A 17,903-nucleotide genomic window follows, 5' to 3' on the forward strand; every position below is an offset into this window, starting at 1 on the left:
ACTACTTCTGCTTCAGAACTAAGATGTGAAACTGTGATAAATGTATCAGTCAAATTATGATTTAACTGTGAGCAATGTAATAAATAAATAAGATATGGAGTGTATTTACTTTCAGTGCTTTTCAGGCGACTGCGCGATATGTTGAGGTTCATGGCTTCAAAAGTAGGCCTACAAATAATTCAGAATCAAGTTACATGTCGGTTGATCACTCGCTCCAGCGTTGTGGTCCAGCCCGAAATATCTCAACGGCCCTTGTATGGATTGCCATGGTTCCCAGAAGAAGGATCCTACTACCTTTGGCTATCCACCGACTTTTTCTGTAGTGCCATCAGCCAGTTGTTTTGGTTTGGTTTTTTGTGAAATGTCTCAACAGCTTTGGATGGATTGCAAAGAGATGTGGTACCACATACGCCTACGTAGGCTTTGAGTGCTGAAACTTTAGTGATGATCCAGTCGAAGTTTTTACTTGCCCTGTAAAATATCTTAACATTTTACAGATTTATTTTGAACCACAGTTCATAAAACTGTAGAACAGGTCAAAACATTAATGGGCCTTCTGAGTTTGTGGCTTTTATTCGGAACTGTGAACTATTGTGAAACTGTTTCCAGTAAGTTCGATTTGCTCGGTCTTCATTTGTGTGGTTATTCTAATGTAGCATACTAGAGCATATTTTTATTTTGGTATTGGCCACAATTTCCTTCTCCTAATCTCTGTGTGTGGGTGTGTGTGTGTGTGTGTGTGTGTGTGTGTGTGTGTGTGTGTGTGTGTGTGTGTGTGTGTGTGTTCATGTCTTTCAATTGCTGTGGGGACATTTTGGCCAGTCTTCACAACTTCAAAGGGCCTTTTCAGGTTTTGGTTAGGGTAAGGGCTGGGGAATGCATTATGTCAACAAGTGTCTTCACAGGGAGAATAAGACAAGAATGTGTGTGTGTGTGTGTGTTTGTGTCTCAGGGTAAGGATGTGTTTAAGGTTAAGGGACAGGGTTAGGCAAGTAGTCATAAGGTTAAGGTTAAACAAGTCTGCAGGAAATGAATGTATGTCAATGTGATCAAGACACCATTGTGTGTGCGTGTGTGTGTGTGTGTGTGTGTGTGTGTGTTTGGTGGGGGGGTGGGGGGGACGGAGGGTGAGAGATAAAGTGAGTATTTCCAGAATATGACGGAGCCGAGCGGGTGGGCGGTGCTTGGCGGCGAGCAGCGGCCAATAGGAAGCCTGGTTGTGGCTGTCAAACACAGCTGATCGATGAGTCAGGGAGCGACAGCCGAAAAGGTCCCACTTGTTGCTGAGCAGGAGCAGCGATCGTCAGCTGGGCACCGAGCTTTGATCCATACTCACTTCCCATCCTGAAATCTGTCCGCAGATAAAACTAGAACCATCTGTGCAGCCTAAACAGCTGCTTCACTGCAGGATCACTCCGCTGCCGCCTGGTTTACAGCTCTCAGGTGAGTTGATTTCCCATTTAAACCTCTGACAGCCGCTCCATTCAAAGAGAGGGCTGTCGGTGTTTTAACTTTACCTGGCGGTGACAGCAGCTGACCGTCACAGCGGAGAGAGCCGGTCACTAAGATGTGTTCAGAGATGAGACGTCGGTAGTTCCGTCCTCCCGCTGCCTCTGTGAAAAAGACGCGCTGTGTTTTTCTGTTTATTTCATTTGTGGGCAGTAGATTGAATGCGTGGTGTAGTAGTCTGGAGTTCATACATGTAAACGGACCCTATTCATTATTACTGTTACAGTCATATAAGCCATAAAGGCTGTACGGTTAATAATCAGAGGAATATTATCGAAGCTCCCAGTGATGTCACACTGATGTTGCCGAGGAACAAATGAGCTTTTTACATAATAAACTGCGTTACTATATACTGTCAGCCATCAGTGGGATTCATTCACACCTTAAAGAGGGTCCACTGAGTGGGTCAAATTGGTCTTTGACTGACAGAGTCTTTGGAGGTTTTAAGGAGGGAACAGGTTGTTGTAGGTCCATAAGTGTATCCAGTTGTTCAGTGCTTCCTTTAAGCGAGCTTGAGGGGGATTCATGTGTCTGAAGGGGCTGGCAGGGGTCCCTGACTGTGTCTGTGGGCCACCAGGTCCCTGACTGTGTCTGTGGGCCACCAGGTCCCTGACTGTGTCTGTGGGCCACCAGGTCCCTGACTGTGTCTGTGGGCCACCAGGTCCCTGACTGTGTCTGTGGGCCACAAGGTTCCGGAGGTTCTTCAAAGGGCTCAAGTCAGATTTTTAAAGGCTTTTTAAGAGTTTATTTTCTCTCTTACTAAATCCAGAGCTGGAACAATTAGTCGATTAATTGACAGAAAGATAATCTGTATTTTAATTTTGATTGATTGTTCCATTTTTTTCAGCAGAAAACTTCTCTTTCTAGCTTGTCAGATGTGAGACGTGTGTTTTGTATCATTGTAGATGAGTTATCTTTGGATTTTTAACTGTTAATTCATTTTCAGTCGGTTTGGGCCCTGACTAATTAAGGGCATTTTTCACATTTTTGTACATTTCATAGAGCAAAGAATTGATCAAAGAATTGAAAAAATAATATAGCAGTAGTTGCAGCCCTTTAATTCTGATAGACATTATATCAGTCTTGTTACCTTGTATGTGTGTGTGTGTGTGTGTGTGTGTGTGTGTGTGTGTGTGTGTGTGTGTGTGCCTTCACCTGCCCTGCTGTGACTCTCATTACCCCAAATGGCACAACTTGACCCACAGACATGACTGAAGTGTGATGGCTTGTTCTCCCTCTCAACATCTGGCTCATCTGCATTTCAGTTCAAGTCAATACAATTTTATTCACCCATGTGAGGAGAATTGTGTGCAGCAACTCACACAGTAGATAAGAAAGTGCAAAAGCAAAGACTTATTAACACTGAAACTAATATTATTATTATAGCTTAATTGGTTATAAATACATTGATAATAAATAATCTATTTTAAAATGTCTAAAAAGATACACAAGGTAAGAAGGGATTGACAGCAGCAGCGAGTGGGATGAAGGTGCTGGAATACATGAGTTACTATGAAAATGACTGTGTGATTTACCTGGTTAAGATTCTAATATTTAATCATTGACTTCACAAGGTGAACTACCAACACAGGCCAAAAATAAATATGTTGATGCTTTTTCTCACTTTATGACTTTATTAGCTCTTAGTTTAACCAGCACTCACTTAGAACATGAAACGTTTTATGGATTACAACATGTCAGCGCACGAATGTGTTGAACCATATTATAACAGAAACTGGGTGAAATGAGTGGCGGTGGGTCTACCACCCTCCTCTTCCACCAACACCACCCTCCACCTCCTCCACTGCATCCCTTTGACCTGCAATGCACCATCAGCAGTTCCACTGCATGCTGTGCATGTTCATTGTGCGTTGTGTACACTGACTGTTCGGAGCATTACCAACACCAGCTCATCCTATCAAACGGACTGAGTGGTTGGAGGTAATGATACGCTGCCTGTCCTTCAGTTTAAATGAAAACAAATTCAATTCAGCCAAGAGGAACCTTTAGAGGTGTGGTTACAGGTCACATCTTTGTTTTGGTGAAATTTGATTCACTTCCTTTTTGCTGTGTAAACTACTTGCAAATAATCTTTTTTTTGTACAGTTGTGATGCTGTTGCAGATTTTATTGACAAAATCAATCCACACATAGTTGGATATTTAAACACCTGCCACCACACTGAAAACTACAGTACCTGTCTCCAGGACACACACACACACACACACACACACACGCACACACACACACACACGCACGCACACACACACACACACAGCTTGTTTCAGTTCTCATAAAATTAGTTAAGTGTGTCAAGGTAATAAAACCATGTCAAGTGGGTTTATTGAGCTATTGAGCTGTTAAAGCAGATATCATTAGTGCTGAGGTACTGTACTGTGTCATAATGAGACATGAAAATATTTCATGTTTTCCTCAGATGTGATTAAAAACTAGCTTCAGATCTTAATGATAAGAAACACAGTGAGTTGAGCTGTCTGTAGGTTTGGAGCTGTTAGTTTCACATGTTCACAGATGCTGAGGCAGCAGAGCAGAAAGAGCAAAGTTCACACTGGCAGAGCAGGAGCCACCTCCATAGCTACTGATCAACCAGACTGTCAGATGTGGTTCTGTAGGTGATGACACTCAAAACTACTTACTACCAGCTAAGTGTTAAAGTGTCAAAGTAGACTTCCAGTGGTCCTCCTGGTCTTATCTCTGGTGTTCAGGTGTTTCTCAGGACTCAGGTGATGTGGCTGTTTCCTACAGAATGTTTTTCCTGGGCTTTTCCCCCGTGGAAGTTTCTCCCGCTGGAAACCGTTTTTTCTTCTTTCTCATCTGTGCCATTGTGGCTCCCGTAAACTACCCAGCTCTTCTTCTGTTTGCACCAAACAAATCACTGTTGTGACTGGAAACATAAAATACATCACTTCCTGTGTGCCAGAGAATATTTCCAAGAAAGAGCCAGCAGGCGCCGAGTGTTTACAGCTGCAAATGTTTCTTTACGTCATTTAAAGCAGCATAATGTGGTACTTGTTTGACACCTTTATCTGAATCACCACTGACAGTGTGCACACATAACCATGGTGGGCTTCCAGTAAATGCAGAGTCAGTTTAACATGAAGTCTCTGACTTTTTATACATAAAAACTACATGTTGGTGACTGTTATCTGCTCAGTCCATGTTGTGCAGTTGTGCAGCTGTGTCCGGTCAACTGATGAGATGCTCAGAGGCTGTGTCCGTCACGTTTCATGTACACCACTGCACGTCAAAGCAGAGGAAGATTGTAGAGGATAATACTGCCATACGTAGATACACTGACATTTAAGGCATGTCAGAATAACGTCAAATGATTCTGATTATGGTGTTGATGCGTCACATCTTTTTACACATGTTTGATTCATGAACTTGTGAGGATGTGGTGTGGGTGATGCCGGTCAGTCATTTCACAGACCTGTTATGGTCACAGCAGCATCACAGCGTGCAGCTCTCACCGGACGGGAGCTGAAGTTACAACCAGTTTAGAGAAAGAGATAGAACCGTTTTTTATTTCATGTTGTCAAAAGATTCTGTTGCTTCTCTGTTTCCAACTTGACAAACATTACAGCAGAAGTTATAATATCACAGAGGGCCACGATGACTAAGATGCAGACATCCCACGCAGGCTGTGGTCACAGAAGATGGAGCTGTGAATATGTGTGTGTTTCAGTGTGTGTGTGTTAAACCTCTGCAATGTTTGAATTCTGTATGTGTGTGTGTGTGTGACTGGCATATTGAGGCAGGTTGGCCCTCCCTCGCTGCTCTTGAGATGACTGGCTTCTCTCCTGACATTAAAGCACAAAACACACACACTAAAGATAGCAAAGCACAGACAGACAAACATTTCCACACACTGAAAACACTGTGGCATTTAGGCTGGTGCTCTCACACAGGCCTGGCTCTGTTGGCACTAGTTTATCTCAGGAAGTGTGTGCCCACGAAGAGCGTGGTGCAAGTCATCTGGAGAAAGAGTCTGGGTTCCTGCGGTGATGGGTTTCTGTTTCAGCATCAAGAAAGTTTTACTGCTGCTCAGCTGCAGCGCTGTAAAGTGTGATTATTGGTCAATATGGTCAGTGATGAAACTGTGTCACAGTCAAAGGTTTCACACAGTTTAACTCCTTGTCGACTGAAAGGTTGAGGACGGGACAAGTTTACTGTCATGTTGAGGATGTAGCAGAAGACAGAAGAGACCTTCTATGGCCCATCTTAAAGTTCCTCTCCAGACATGTTTGACACTATGTTTAAATCCTCTGCTATGATTCATATTTTTGTTTAAAAAGTGAAAAAAAAAGACTCTTGAAGCAAATCTAGTGCTCTTACGTCCTCATTGAGAAATTCTGGATCCTTGTGCCCCACCCACATCTGGCCGGTCAGACCCAGACTCAGATGAGGAGTCTGTCGTGACCAAAATCAGAGACTAGCAGACGTATCAGAGCGGTTAGCTAGTTAGCATCTTTTACCACAGACATTCTCTTGTTAAAGCTTCTCACTGAATATTTTTGGATGTGGGCAAAACATTTGATAACATCACCTCAGGTTTTCCTGATCTTATGTAGACTAATGATTAATTTAGAAACTAATCAGCAGATCAATCAATTAAGAAAATATTGGTCAGTTGCTTTTCTTTTCCAATGTGTTTGTTGTCTAAAGTTAATGGAACAGGAACACTTTGTAAAAGTCCCTCTTTGCATCACAAACAACAGAAAATGTCAAACCACAGCCATGACAATCAAGCACTGTTTACTGTATTACTGATAATTATATCAAGGCACCATCTCATTTTAATGATGGTGTTTAGATAATGAATTCCATGTTAACACCTTGTTAAATGAATGTCTGCACATTTACGTTCAGCCTGGGGGGTTTCATGCACACACAGGACGTCAGTGGTTAAAAATTCAAAGTGCAGATTTTCATCACTGCAGCTGCTCAGTGACCAGCAGCAGGATCCAGCCGTGGCGTGGTGAATCAACACCACAGCTCTGTCAGTCTTCTCTGGATTAAAGCTAACCACAGGCTGGTCCACATCTGACAACACGCTTAGATGCAAAAACCCCTTTTCTGTCACAGCTGTGATGTCACTTACAGTATGGACATTTACTTCACAGCTCCTGATAGTGAGGGAGGTGTGGCCTCTGTCCTTCTGTCTTGTCCTCGCTGTGTGTGTGTGTGTGTGTGTGTGTGTGTGTGTGTGTGTGTGTGTGTTTGTGATTGCCACATGTGTGTGAAGATGGCCACTGGTGTGTTGTGTGTTTTCTCTGCCTCTGACTCTCCATCTCTGCTATCTCATCAGGAAGTCTGGTTTGATGTCTGCGTCAGTCCTCTATCCATGGCCGTGTGGACGCATCCGTCTGGTCTGTGGACTCCTCCTCCTGGCCTCCTCGCCGCTCCTCGCTGCAGGTATGACCTCTGACCCCACCTGGCCACCCACACCCCTCATTCATTAAGCCTCTATGGTTTTACCTTCCTTCATTTGTACAAAAATGAGCATTTACCGATAAAAGATTCAAAAATCCTTTCCCACATTTCGAAGTATTTGTATGCAGCCACTACAAACGTCTTGCCCTCTGAGACGAGCGTCCTCTTCAGCTCGCCTGCTGCTGTATATTATTGTGAATATAAAAACATGAAACTGAAAAAGACTTTTTAGAGAATCCTTTGAAAAGAGCAAGTTTCTTATCATTTATTTATAAATGTTCACCAGTGGTTTGGATTGAAACACAAAGTTATATCAGACTTTTATCATAACTGCTTTTGAAACACTAGATGAACTTTGTACAGCACGTCACAGGATATTGCCAGTTTCTGTTCAGCCCAACATCTTCACTCTGGTTCAGAGGTTCAAAACTAAACTGCCTGGTTCTTCCTCTTCACATTGCTCACTGCTGAGTTTATATTAGTTTATTAGTGTTCTGAAACTCATCAGAGTCTGTGTGGCTGTGAATCAGTCCTCTCGCTGTCTCTAAGGATAACTATGAATAACATGTCTAAATTATAATTCCTCGTACTCTAATGTTGTGAAACCATTACACTGAGATAAACTGTTAGTTTAGACTAAATGTATGCGCCACAAATCTACTGCTCCGAAGTAGAGAAGGTGAGTAAAATCCCATGAGCTTTATTTGCAGAAACTCTAGTGATTTTCCACTCTCAACCTCACTCTTGACCTACTCGCATGTCGGTGTTTGGGGTTAAGGAGCTTGCTGGGGCAATGGAAATCATAATTCTTATGCAGACTTTCAGGGTGGAGGGTGAAGAAATAGAGGAAGTGGGTAATAGTTTTTAGCTGCTTTGGCAAGGCTGTCCATTGAGTAAGCAGAAAAGGTTTGTGTGCAGCCTTCTTTTCTCTGAGAGAACGGCGAGTTGCTGGAAGTGAGCTCACAGTACCCAGCATGCAACATTAACGTAAACCCACCTCTCAGCATTTGTTTGCACTAACAATATCACCTTTCCCCTGGTCATCCATCACCCCTCACATCAACACAGTGTCTGCATGCTGCGCTTTCTCACAGAGCAATGAAACAACACCAACAACAAACAGACACATGGACATTGTCCTGGTGACTTGCTCCTTTCTCTTCTTCATCTACTTTCACCGTCCTAAGCTGCTCAGTAAATGAGCAACAGCTATTGAGAGAGAAGGAGTGCAGGTCCTACTTTTATTGTCCTAAAATATCAGGTACATGTTGTGCTGTGACAGTTTAAATCTATGAATTATTACCACATCACTTATAGGTTAATGACATAATTACCCTGAACCACTGGACAATAGCTGCAGAGGTTGGCAGCTTTCACGGGTGTTACTGCATTTACTGGCCCAGTGAAATCTAATCTTCTCTTCGGCATCAATGAGAGGAAATCAGTCTTTCTACAAAGCAAACAGAGCTAAATCTCTCAGAGTTTCTGGCAGTGGCAGCTGGAGCAGAGAAAGGAGTGAGAAAATCACCTCCAGAATGTTTATCCTCTTCTTTAAAGCCCAAAGAAAACAAATGCATGTGGAGCAGTGCTGCAGAGGTGGAGGAGGGGGAGGGGAGAAGAGGGCTTTATTGGAAATGTTTTCATTCTGAGAAATATAAACCCTAACCAGAAGCAATAATGTGCCGCGGAGGTCGCAGATGATCTTGACCTCCAGTGCACAGTGGCGACACACACATCTCGGCCTGCTCTCATCACAGTGTTTTTTTGTGTCTCTGCAGGCAGGCTGAGCAACTGCACTCACCCTCTGGTGCCCGAACACGGAGGCTTCCGCTGCGATCCGTCTCCGTGTCGAGGGTTCCCTCAGAAGAGCTCCATCCATTTCTTCTGTGAGCCCGGATACCACATCAACAAGGTCCGCGTGTCCAGGTGTCGCCACGGCAGGTGGCAGCCTCCGATACCTGCCTGCATCCCCATCAAAGGTAAGAGTTTGGAGGACTGAATAGACTAGATCTAACAAGTATTTGTTGAGGGTTTGCTGTTTCACTGCAACCTGTTTGGGTTTGATATGAACTGACATCAGTAATAATGAACGCCTAAAAAAAACAAACTAGTTTGTCTATCATCGTTTAAGGTCATTGTTCAAGAAAAATGACAAACAGTTTTGGTTTCAGCTTCACAAATATCAGAATTTGCTGCTTTTTTCAGTTTGGTTGGTCAGACACAGTTGGTCACTTTTGGCTCCAGGAAATTGAGATTTACATTTTTCAGTATTTGCAGACATTTCATAGAAGAAATAAAAAAATAAAAAAATAAAAACTTAAATCTGTAATGAAAATAATTGTAATACAAAGTGTTTTAGATCATTTGTAGCAGAGATTATTCCAGGCCTGTGGAGCTCAGCAGCCTGAGCACGAACGCTCTGGAGTTTGGCTAAAAGCCTCCTGCAAAGAAGACACAAGTCATGTGACTTTAAGATTCCTTTCTTTATTAGTAAGCAGATATTCTTGGAGGACTGTAAACATCTCTTGACATTTCCCAGCAGCACCGGGCATCACAGCGTTCCTCTGTGATTACCTCAGTGTGTAATCTACTCGTGACTCATCACAGTTCATCCAGCCGCTTTAGAGGCTGATTAGTCATGTCAGCGACAGTTCCTTATTGTTTTGAGTGTTCAGGAAGCAGTGGGTGTGTCACTGTTGTGTTCAGGTTATGGGGTTTGATTCCCAGTGGGCTTCCTAAAATACGTGTCACTGCTGATTCCAGACATGAGGGCATTAGTCAGCATAAGAACACTTTAAAAAGAGATATTTTACTCTTCTTTCAAATGTTTGATATATTTGAATTTGAATATTCATTTTCTTGTTGCTACGACAACTCTATCCATTTATATCTTCTCACAAATGAGTTAATCTCTTTAATATCAGAAGTCATCTTTAAGCAATATGATCAGGAAGAAAAGTCACTGAAGCTCTGTAGGTGTAGATCAGCTGGTGTCAGGTGTCATTTCACCATTTCCACCCAGCTGCTATTGGCTCAGGAAGCTCCCAGCTGTCACCAGCCGTCTGTCAACAACCAATCGGACAGCAGTCACCACCCTCTCTGGTGAAAATGACAGCTGACACCACGTCAGTTGTCATTTCACCATTTCAGCACTAATACCAATAACAATTAAACCCCAGAGCATCTTGACACAGAGGCCTGATCCCTCCCAACAGCAGCATTGTTTATCATTTGACCTACTTAACAGACACCCGCAAACACGCTCAGACTCTCTGCAGGGGAACTATAAAGCTTTACTTTCCTCCGACCAGTTCCGACTTCCTCTGTTACCATTCACTCGATCATGCAGCTACAGGAAGTCAGAGCGCAGAAAGAGGAAGCGGGCGAAGCCGCCATAATAACCATTAAACATTTCCTCTGCGTTGGTGCTGTCAGAGCCTCATGGAAAGCTACAGCCGTATTCTCATAGGCACAGAAAAACCACATGACTTGATCAAAAACTTCCTTTCATAGATCTAGTATTGGATAATCTATTGTGATAAGCTCCTCACCACAGAGTATCTGTTTTCCCACAGTGGTGCGGCACACGTAACTGTTAGGCCTCTATCACAGCCGCAGCTCATTGTCTCCGTTGTTTCTCACATCTTCTGGCGATCTCGGTGTCAGATTTTTAGATTTCAGCTCTGGTTGATTTGGTGACACCTGTAGTTACTGGAGCAAACAGCAAAACTAACTGTTCTATTTTATGCTGCACACAGCATGAGTCTGTGAGCAGCAGGGCTCAGTCAGCACAGCTGGTTACCCGGCTGAGAAGGTTGGAGGTGTGCAGCTGACTGTGGCTGCTCCTTCTTCTTCCATCACTCCCTGCAATATTTCAAACTGCTCCACTGCTGTTTTGTTGAGGCATTTTTGATGAATGACAGTGTTAACTGACAAACACATGCAGCAGGAAATGTTTGATTTGCTTTAGCAACAACTTAATACAGCAGAAAAATGTATCTGACACCTTTTTGCTAATTCAGCACAAACCACATGCAAACACTGTAGTGTTTCCTCTTTTTCTGTTTGTCCTGTGGCTGTGATGAATTAAAAGAATTATCTTTTTCAATTATTATTAAGCAATTAATCATTTAATGTATAAACATCAAAAAATTGATACATATAAGTTTCTAGAGCCCAATTTGACATCATCAAATAGTTTGTTTCTTCAAAAAACCTCCAAATTCTCCACACTTATAGAAAAAGGAAAAATATTTGTACATTTGTGAACCAACATAGGATTTGGTGTTTTATTCATTTTATGGTAAATTGACCAATCAGTTAATTGAATGTGTTTTAGCACCATTTTGTTTCAGATATTACTTTTATATATATACTTATATATATATACTTTATTTCCTACTTAAAGAGCAGGAAATGTGTCATCTTAATGTATGAGTTCCTCTGAATACAGTGGGCTCAGTTCCTCCTGCAGCAGATGACACAGTTTTTGTGCTTGTGTTTTTTCTTTAACATTTGTCTTTCTCCTCCTCAGACGGTCCTAACACTAACCCTGACGACAGGCCGAATGATTCGATGCCCAGCATGGCCACAACAGCGGTGGGCGTGTCCATCTTCCTGCTCACCACCACCGCCTGCCTGGTGGTCAAGTCCCGCCTCTACCCCTGTCAATCACACAGGTAAGAGCAGGATTAGAGAGGGACTCGGTGTCTTGCTCAAGGACACTTCACCTGTACAACACTTACAGCTGCTTATTCTACATTAACTGACTCTGTCTCTCTTTCTCTCTCTCTTCCAGCAGCCGCCGCTCCTCAGACCAGCTGGACCTGATGGTGGACGGACTTCCTGTCTCTCTCCCCTCCTACGAGGAGGCGGTGTACGGAAGCTGGGGGCAGCGCCTCCCCGCCTGCTCAGCACCTGGACCCACCCAGCTGCTATTGGCTCAGGAGGCTCCCAGCTGTCACCAGCCGTCTGTCAACAACCAATCGGACAGCAGTCACCACCCTCTCCTGTCCACCCAAAGCCCCGACAACCCCCCTCCCCCTTATGAGGAAGTCCAATCATCACACCCCGGAAGCAGGATGAGTGACGGGGAGGTGCGGCAGCTACATGTTGCTCTTTCAAATGACAAGGACACTTGATCGACAGACTGTCAGGTTCATATGTGACTAAATTCCTAGCACATGGAGTGCAGTCGTTTAGCAATGAAAGCACGATTTTGATTGACAGCCAACTGCTGCAGTGTTCACTCTGCAGGCTGCTGAAGAAAACAAAAACAAGGACTGACAGCAGACTCCTGTGCTGCCTGCACTTTTCCTGGTTGGCTGCAGCTCACCAGCATCGGGACACTTTGTCCTATCACACGCTATTTTAGATGACGCTGATAAGCTCTGATTGGCCAGTTGTCAGGTCACAAAGACCTGACTGAAGAGGACTATAGTAGATTAATGAAATGTTGATTGTGTAGCGTCTTGTATGAATGTATGAAGAGGGAGATTATGTGCACACACATCTCTGCTGTCAGAGGAAAACCTTGTATACAGAATGCCGTCTCTTCAGGAACAGAACTGCCTTGTTTTTAAATGACAATGTAATCCTTCAGTTTAAATCAAAAAATCCTCAAAAAAAACAAAAAAATCAACCAAACTTCCGAGGTTTTCACAGTATAGCAGTGTGTGTGTGTGTGTGTGTGTGCGTGTGCGTGTGCGTGTGCGTGTGTTTTCAGTGTCTTTCTGGAGACGTTTTCTATCCTTCCTGTCAGTGACGGGGCTGATGATCGAGGCTTCCTTTGTGAAGTCAGTGGCGTGCTGTTACAGAAACATGTGTGTTTCCATGGCAACCGACTCTATTCCATTTCTATTTGAAACTTGTGTGCAGCGTTTCTCTTGGAGCCTAATTGGACTGTCATGCACGTATTGTTGATGCGAAGCCTGCGTGGTGCACAGACACTTGAGGATGGGCAGGAAAAACAGCGTGTGATGATGTTCATTTTAAAGAGTTAATTTTGTGTACAGCAGATAATTAGAGACCTGAACAGTCTTTAATAGTGTTTCTTCTGTGTTCATTCAGTGTGAAGTAAAACAAACACACAAACCTACAAGAAACACAGATTTGGGACCAAATCCGCCAAATGAAACTGAAACTTGTCAGTGATCAAACGTGATCTGAGAAACTCTGGTTGTCCCTGTGTCCTCACTTCACCTCGCTGGTTCCCTCTCTGCGACTCTGCAGAGCGACTGACGCCTTCACAGACCTTGAATGTATTTTATGTTTCATTTTGTGGCAAAAAATCGTAACTATTATATGGATTGTAATATTTACAGAATGATTATTTGTACGTTGTATTATTGCACAGAATTATATGATGAACTAGAAAATTCCAGGGAAATTTTGAGTGCCACGGGGGCTACTGCCGAGATGAGTACATGATTTATTTCCAGTGTTCAAAAGTCACCCTGATCATATTCTGGTTTTGAGAAATGTCTTGATATAAAAGACTCTGATATAAAACAATGTCACATCCCTCCATCATGTATTATGTGGGAAATATCTCATATTCTGTCGTGTTTTTTTTAATAAAACAAGAGGCAACATGTCTTCAAACCGGCATTTAAAGGGTTAAAATCATGGAAACTAATAATCATTTGGTGGTTTAAGAGATTTATACAAAAAAAGCAGAAAAAAATATTGATATATGCTAATTTTATAGCATTTTCTTTGTGTGTCCTTTTTTGGACGCGAGGAACCCCAGAGGGTACAAAATGTGTTACCAGTGTATAATAGACCTGTAACAGTAACTGACATTAGATTTTGAAAATATGTAAAAAAAAAAAAAAAGACACTTTCTTGCAGAAATCCATACCTTCAGCTGTAACACAGCCAAAATGATCAGCAAATCAAAAAAGAAAAGTAAAGAAAATGTCCAAAAAAGGACAGAGGGACCCCTGAGGGTTAATAAATCCTATGACGTTTTTTGCCATTTTTATGCTCTACTAAAATATGACTTTTTTTTGGCATTTTTATGCCTTACTATACTGTGACGTTTTGTGCCTGACTATACTAGGACATTTTTTGAAATTTTATGCCATACTATACTATGACGTTTTTTGCCATTTTTATGCCTTATTTTACTATGATGTTTTTTTGAAATTTTATACCATACAATACTACGACGTTTTTTAACATTTTTAAGTCATAGTATAGTCAGGCACAAAACGTCACAGTATAGTAAGGCAAAAAAATGCCAAAAAAAAGTCATTTTATAGTAGAGCATAAAAATGTCAAAAAACGTCATAGTATAGTATGGCATAAAATTTCAAAAAATGTCATAGTATACTAAGGCATAAAAATGACAAAAAAACGTCATAGTATAGTCAGGCACAAAACGTCACAGTATAGTAAGGCATAAAAATGGCAAAAAATGTCATAGTATTGTATGGCATAAAATTTCAAAAAAACATCATCGTATAATAAGGCATAAAAATGGCAAAAAACATCATAGTATAGTATGGCATAAAACGTCACATTATAGTAAGGCATAAAAATGCCAAAAAACTTCATTGTGTACTATTGCGTGAAAATGTCAAAAAACGTCATAGTATAGTAAGGCATAAAAATGCCAAAAAGCATCATAGGACAGTAAAGCCCCAAAACAGGGATTGAACCCATGACTTTGTCAGTGTTAGGCAGTAGTCCTGACCATTGTACCACAATACTTCTACATCACAAGCTCATAGTATAGAAAGGTATTAAAGATATTTTAGTACAGTAATCCATGCGATATCACAAAAGATTGTCCATTAGGCATAAAATGTCATGAAAAAATCAAAGTATAGTAATGCAAAAAAATATCAAAAATCATCACAGTATAGGATGGCGCAAAAATGACACAGTATATAAAAGCCTGAAACCAGGGTTTGAACCCTTGCCCTTCTCAGTGTGAGGGAATAGTCCTAACCATTCTACCACCATGCTGCTGCATTATGAACGCCTTGTATAGAAAGGTATATAAAATATCAGTATACTACTCCGTGACATATCATAAAAAATCATAGTATTGTGAGGCATAAAATATCATAGTATAGTAAGGCATAAAAATGCAAAAACAATTCATCGTATACTGTGGTGTGAAAATATCAAAAAGTATCATAAGAGAGTAAAGACCCAAACTAGGGCTTGAACCCATGACCTTCTCATTGTGAAGCAACAATCCTAACCATTGTACCATGATGCTGCTGCATCACAATTTAATGGTATAGCAAGATATTAAGAATATCTTAGCATACTAATCCATGATATATCATAAAAGGTTATTGTCCATTAGGCATAGAATGTCATGAAAACATCATTGTATAGTAAGGCATAAAAATGTCAAAAAACATCATAGTTTAGGATGGCGCAAAAATGTCACAGTATATAAAAGCATAAAAACAGGGTTTGAACCCTTGCCCTTCCCAGTGTGAGGCTATAGTCCTAACCATCGTAGCACCATGCTGCTGGATCACTAACTTATTGTATAGCAAGGTATATAAAATATCAGTACACTACTCCGTGACATATCATAAAACGTCAAAATATAGTAAGGCATATAAAAATGCCAAAAAAAGTCATATTCTAGTAGAGCATAAAAATGGCAAAAAAACGTCATAGTATAGTATGGCATAAAATTTCAAAAAACGTCATAGTATAATAAGGCATAAAAATGGCAAAAAACGTCATAGTATAGTCAGGCACAAAACGTCACAGTATAGTAAGGCAAAAAAATGCCAAAAAAAAGTAATATTCTAGTAGAGCATAAAAATGGCAAGAAACGTCATAGTATTGTATGGCATAAAATTTAAAAAAAACATCATAGTATAATAAGGCATAAAAATTCCAAAAATGTCATAGTATAGTATGGCATAAAATTTCAAAAAACGTCATAGTATACTAAGGCATAAAAATGACAAAAAAACGTCATAGTATTGTCAGACACAAAACGTCACAGTATAGTAAGGCATAAAAATGCCAAAAAAAGTAATATTATAGTAGAGCATAAAAATGGCAAAAAACGTCATAGTATAGTATGGCATAAAAATGGCAAAAAACGTCATAGTATAATAAGGCATAAAAATGGCAAAAAACGTCATAGTATTGTCAGACACAAAACATAACAGTATAGTAAGGCAAAAAAATGCCAAAAAATGTCATATTATAGTAGAGCATAAAAATGTCAAAAAACGTCATAGTATAGTATGGCATAAAATTTCAAAAAAACATCATAGTATAATAAGGCATAAAAATGGCAACAAACTTCATAGTATAGTCAGGCACAAAACGTCATAGTATAATAAGGCATAAAATTTCAAAAAACGTCATAGTATAGTATGGCATAAAACGTCACAGTATAGTAAGGCATAAAAATGCCAAAAAAATACATATTATAGTAGAGCATAAAAATGGCAAAAAACGTCATAGTATTGTATGGCATAAAATTTCAAAAAACTTCATAGTATAATAAGGCATAAAAATGGCAAAAAACGTCATAGTATTGTCAGGCACAAAACGTCATAGTATAGTAAGGCAAAAAATGCCAAAAAAAGTCATATTATAATAGAGCATAAAAATGGCAAAAAACGTCATAGTATAATAAGGCATAAAAATGGCAAAAAACGTCATAGTATAGTATGGCATAAAATTTCAAAAAACGTCATAGTATAGTATGGCATAAAATTTCCAAAAATGTCATAGTATACTAAGGCATAAAAATACCAAAAAAATACATATTATAGTAGAGCATAAAAATGGCAAAAAACGTCATAGTATAGTATGGCATAAAATTTCAAAAAACGTCATAGTATACTAAGGCATAAAAATGACAAAAAAACGTCATAGTATAGTCAGGCACAAAACGTCACAGTATAGTAAGGCATAAAAATGCCAAAAAAAGTAATATTATAGTAGAGCATAAAAATGGCAAAAAACGTCATAGTATAGTATGGCATAAAAATGCCAAAAAACGTCATAGTATAATAAGGCATAAAAATGGCAAAAAACGTCATAGTATTGTCAGACACAAAACGTAACAGTATAGTAAGGCAAAAAAATGCCAAAAAATGTCATATTATAGTAGAGCATAAAAATGGCAAAAAACGTCATAGTATAGTATGGCATAAAATTAAAAAAAAACATCATAGTATAATAAGGCATAAAAATGGCAAAAAACGTCATAGTATTGTGAGACACAAAACGTAACAGTATAGTAAGGCAAAAAAATGCCAAAAAAAGTAATATTATAGTAGAGCATAAAAATGGCAAAAAACGTCATAGTATAGTATGGCATAAAATTTCAAAAAACGTCATAGTATAATAAGGCATAAAAATGGCAAAAAACGTCGTAGTATAGTCAGGCACAAAACGTCACAGAATAGTAAGGCAAAAAAATGCCAAAAAAAGTCATATTATAGTAGAGCATAAAAATGTCAAAAAACGTCATAGTATAGTATGGCATAAAATATCAAAAAAACATCATAGTATAATAAGGCATAAAAATGGCAAAAAACGTCATAGTATAGTCAGGCACAAAACGTCACAGTATAGTAAGGCATAAAAATGCCAAAAAAAGTAATATTATAGTAGAGCATAAAAATGGCAAAAAACGTCATAGTATAATAAGGCATAAAAATGACAAAAAAAACGTCATAGTATAGTATGGCATAAAAATGGCAAAAAAGTCATAGTATAGTCAGGCACAAAACGTCACAGTATAGTAAGGCAAAAAAATGCCAAAAAAAGTCATATTATAGTAGAGCATAAAAATCTCAAAAAACGTCATAGTATAGTATGGCATAAAATTTAAAAAAAACATCATAGTATAATAAGGCATAAAAATGGCAAAAAACGTCATAGTATTGTCAGACACAAAACGTAACAGTATAGTAAGGCAAAAAAATGCCAAAAAAT

General features: G+C 40.0%; 1 protein-coding gene across 2 annotated transcripts; it reads left to right on the forward strand.

Annotated features, from left to right (window-relative positions):
- Positions 1 to 1,237: 1,237 nt before the first annotated feature.
- Positions 1,238 to 13,569, forward strand: zgc:152863 (uncharacterized protein LOC562658 homolog). 2 transcript variants are annotated; one of them, XM_056375154.1, is made up of 5 exons: positions 1,238 to 1,443; positions 6,838 to 6,944; positions 8,741 to 8,941; positions 11,497 to 11,641; positions 11,764 to 13,569. In XM_056375154.1, the coding sequence occupies exons 2-5, from the start codon at positions 6,851 to 6,853 to the stop codon at positions 12,101 to 12,103; spliced, it is 780 nt and encodes a 259-aa protein (XP_056231129.1). In that variant the 5' UTR covers positions 1,238 to 1,443; positions 6,838 to 6,850; the 3' UTR covers positions 12,104 to 13,569. The 2 variants fall into 2 exon arrangements, with proteins under 2 accessions (XP_056231129.1, XP_056231126.1); XM_056375151.1 differs by having other exon boundaries at positions 1,240 to 1,443; positions 11,761 to 13,569.
- Positions 13,570 to 17,903: the final 4,334 nt, after the last annotated feature.

The sequence above is a fragment of the Seriola aureovittata genome, chromosome 4 (assembly GCF_021018895.1).
Source record: "Seriola aureovittata isolate HTS-2021-v1 ecotype China chromosome 4, ASM2101889v1, whole genome shotgun sequence".
In the NCBI taxonomy this organism is placed as follows: Eukaryota; Metazoa; Chordata; class Actinopteri; order Carangiformes; family Carangidae; genus Seriola; species Seriola aureovittata.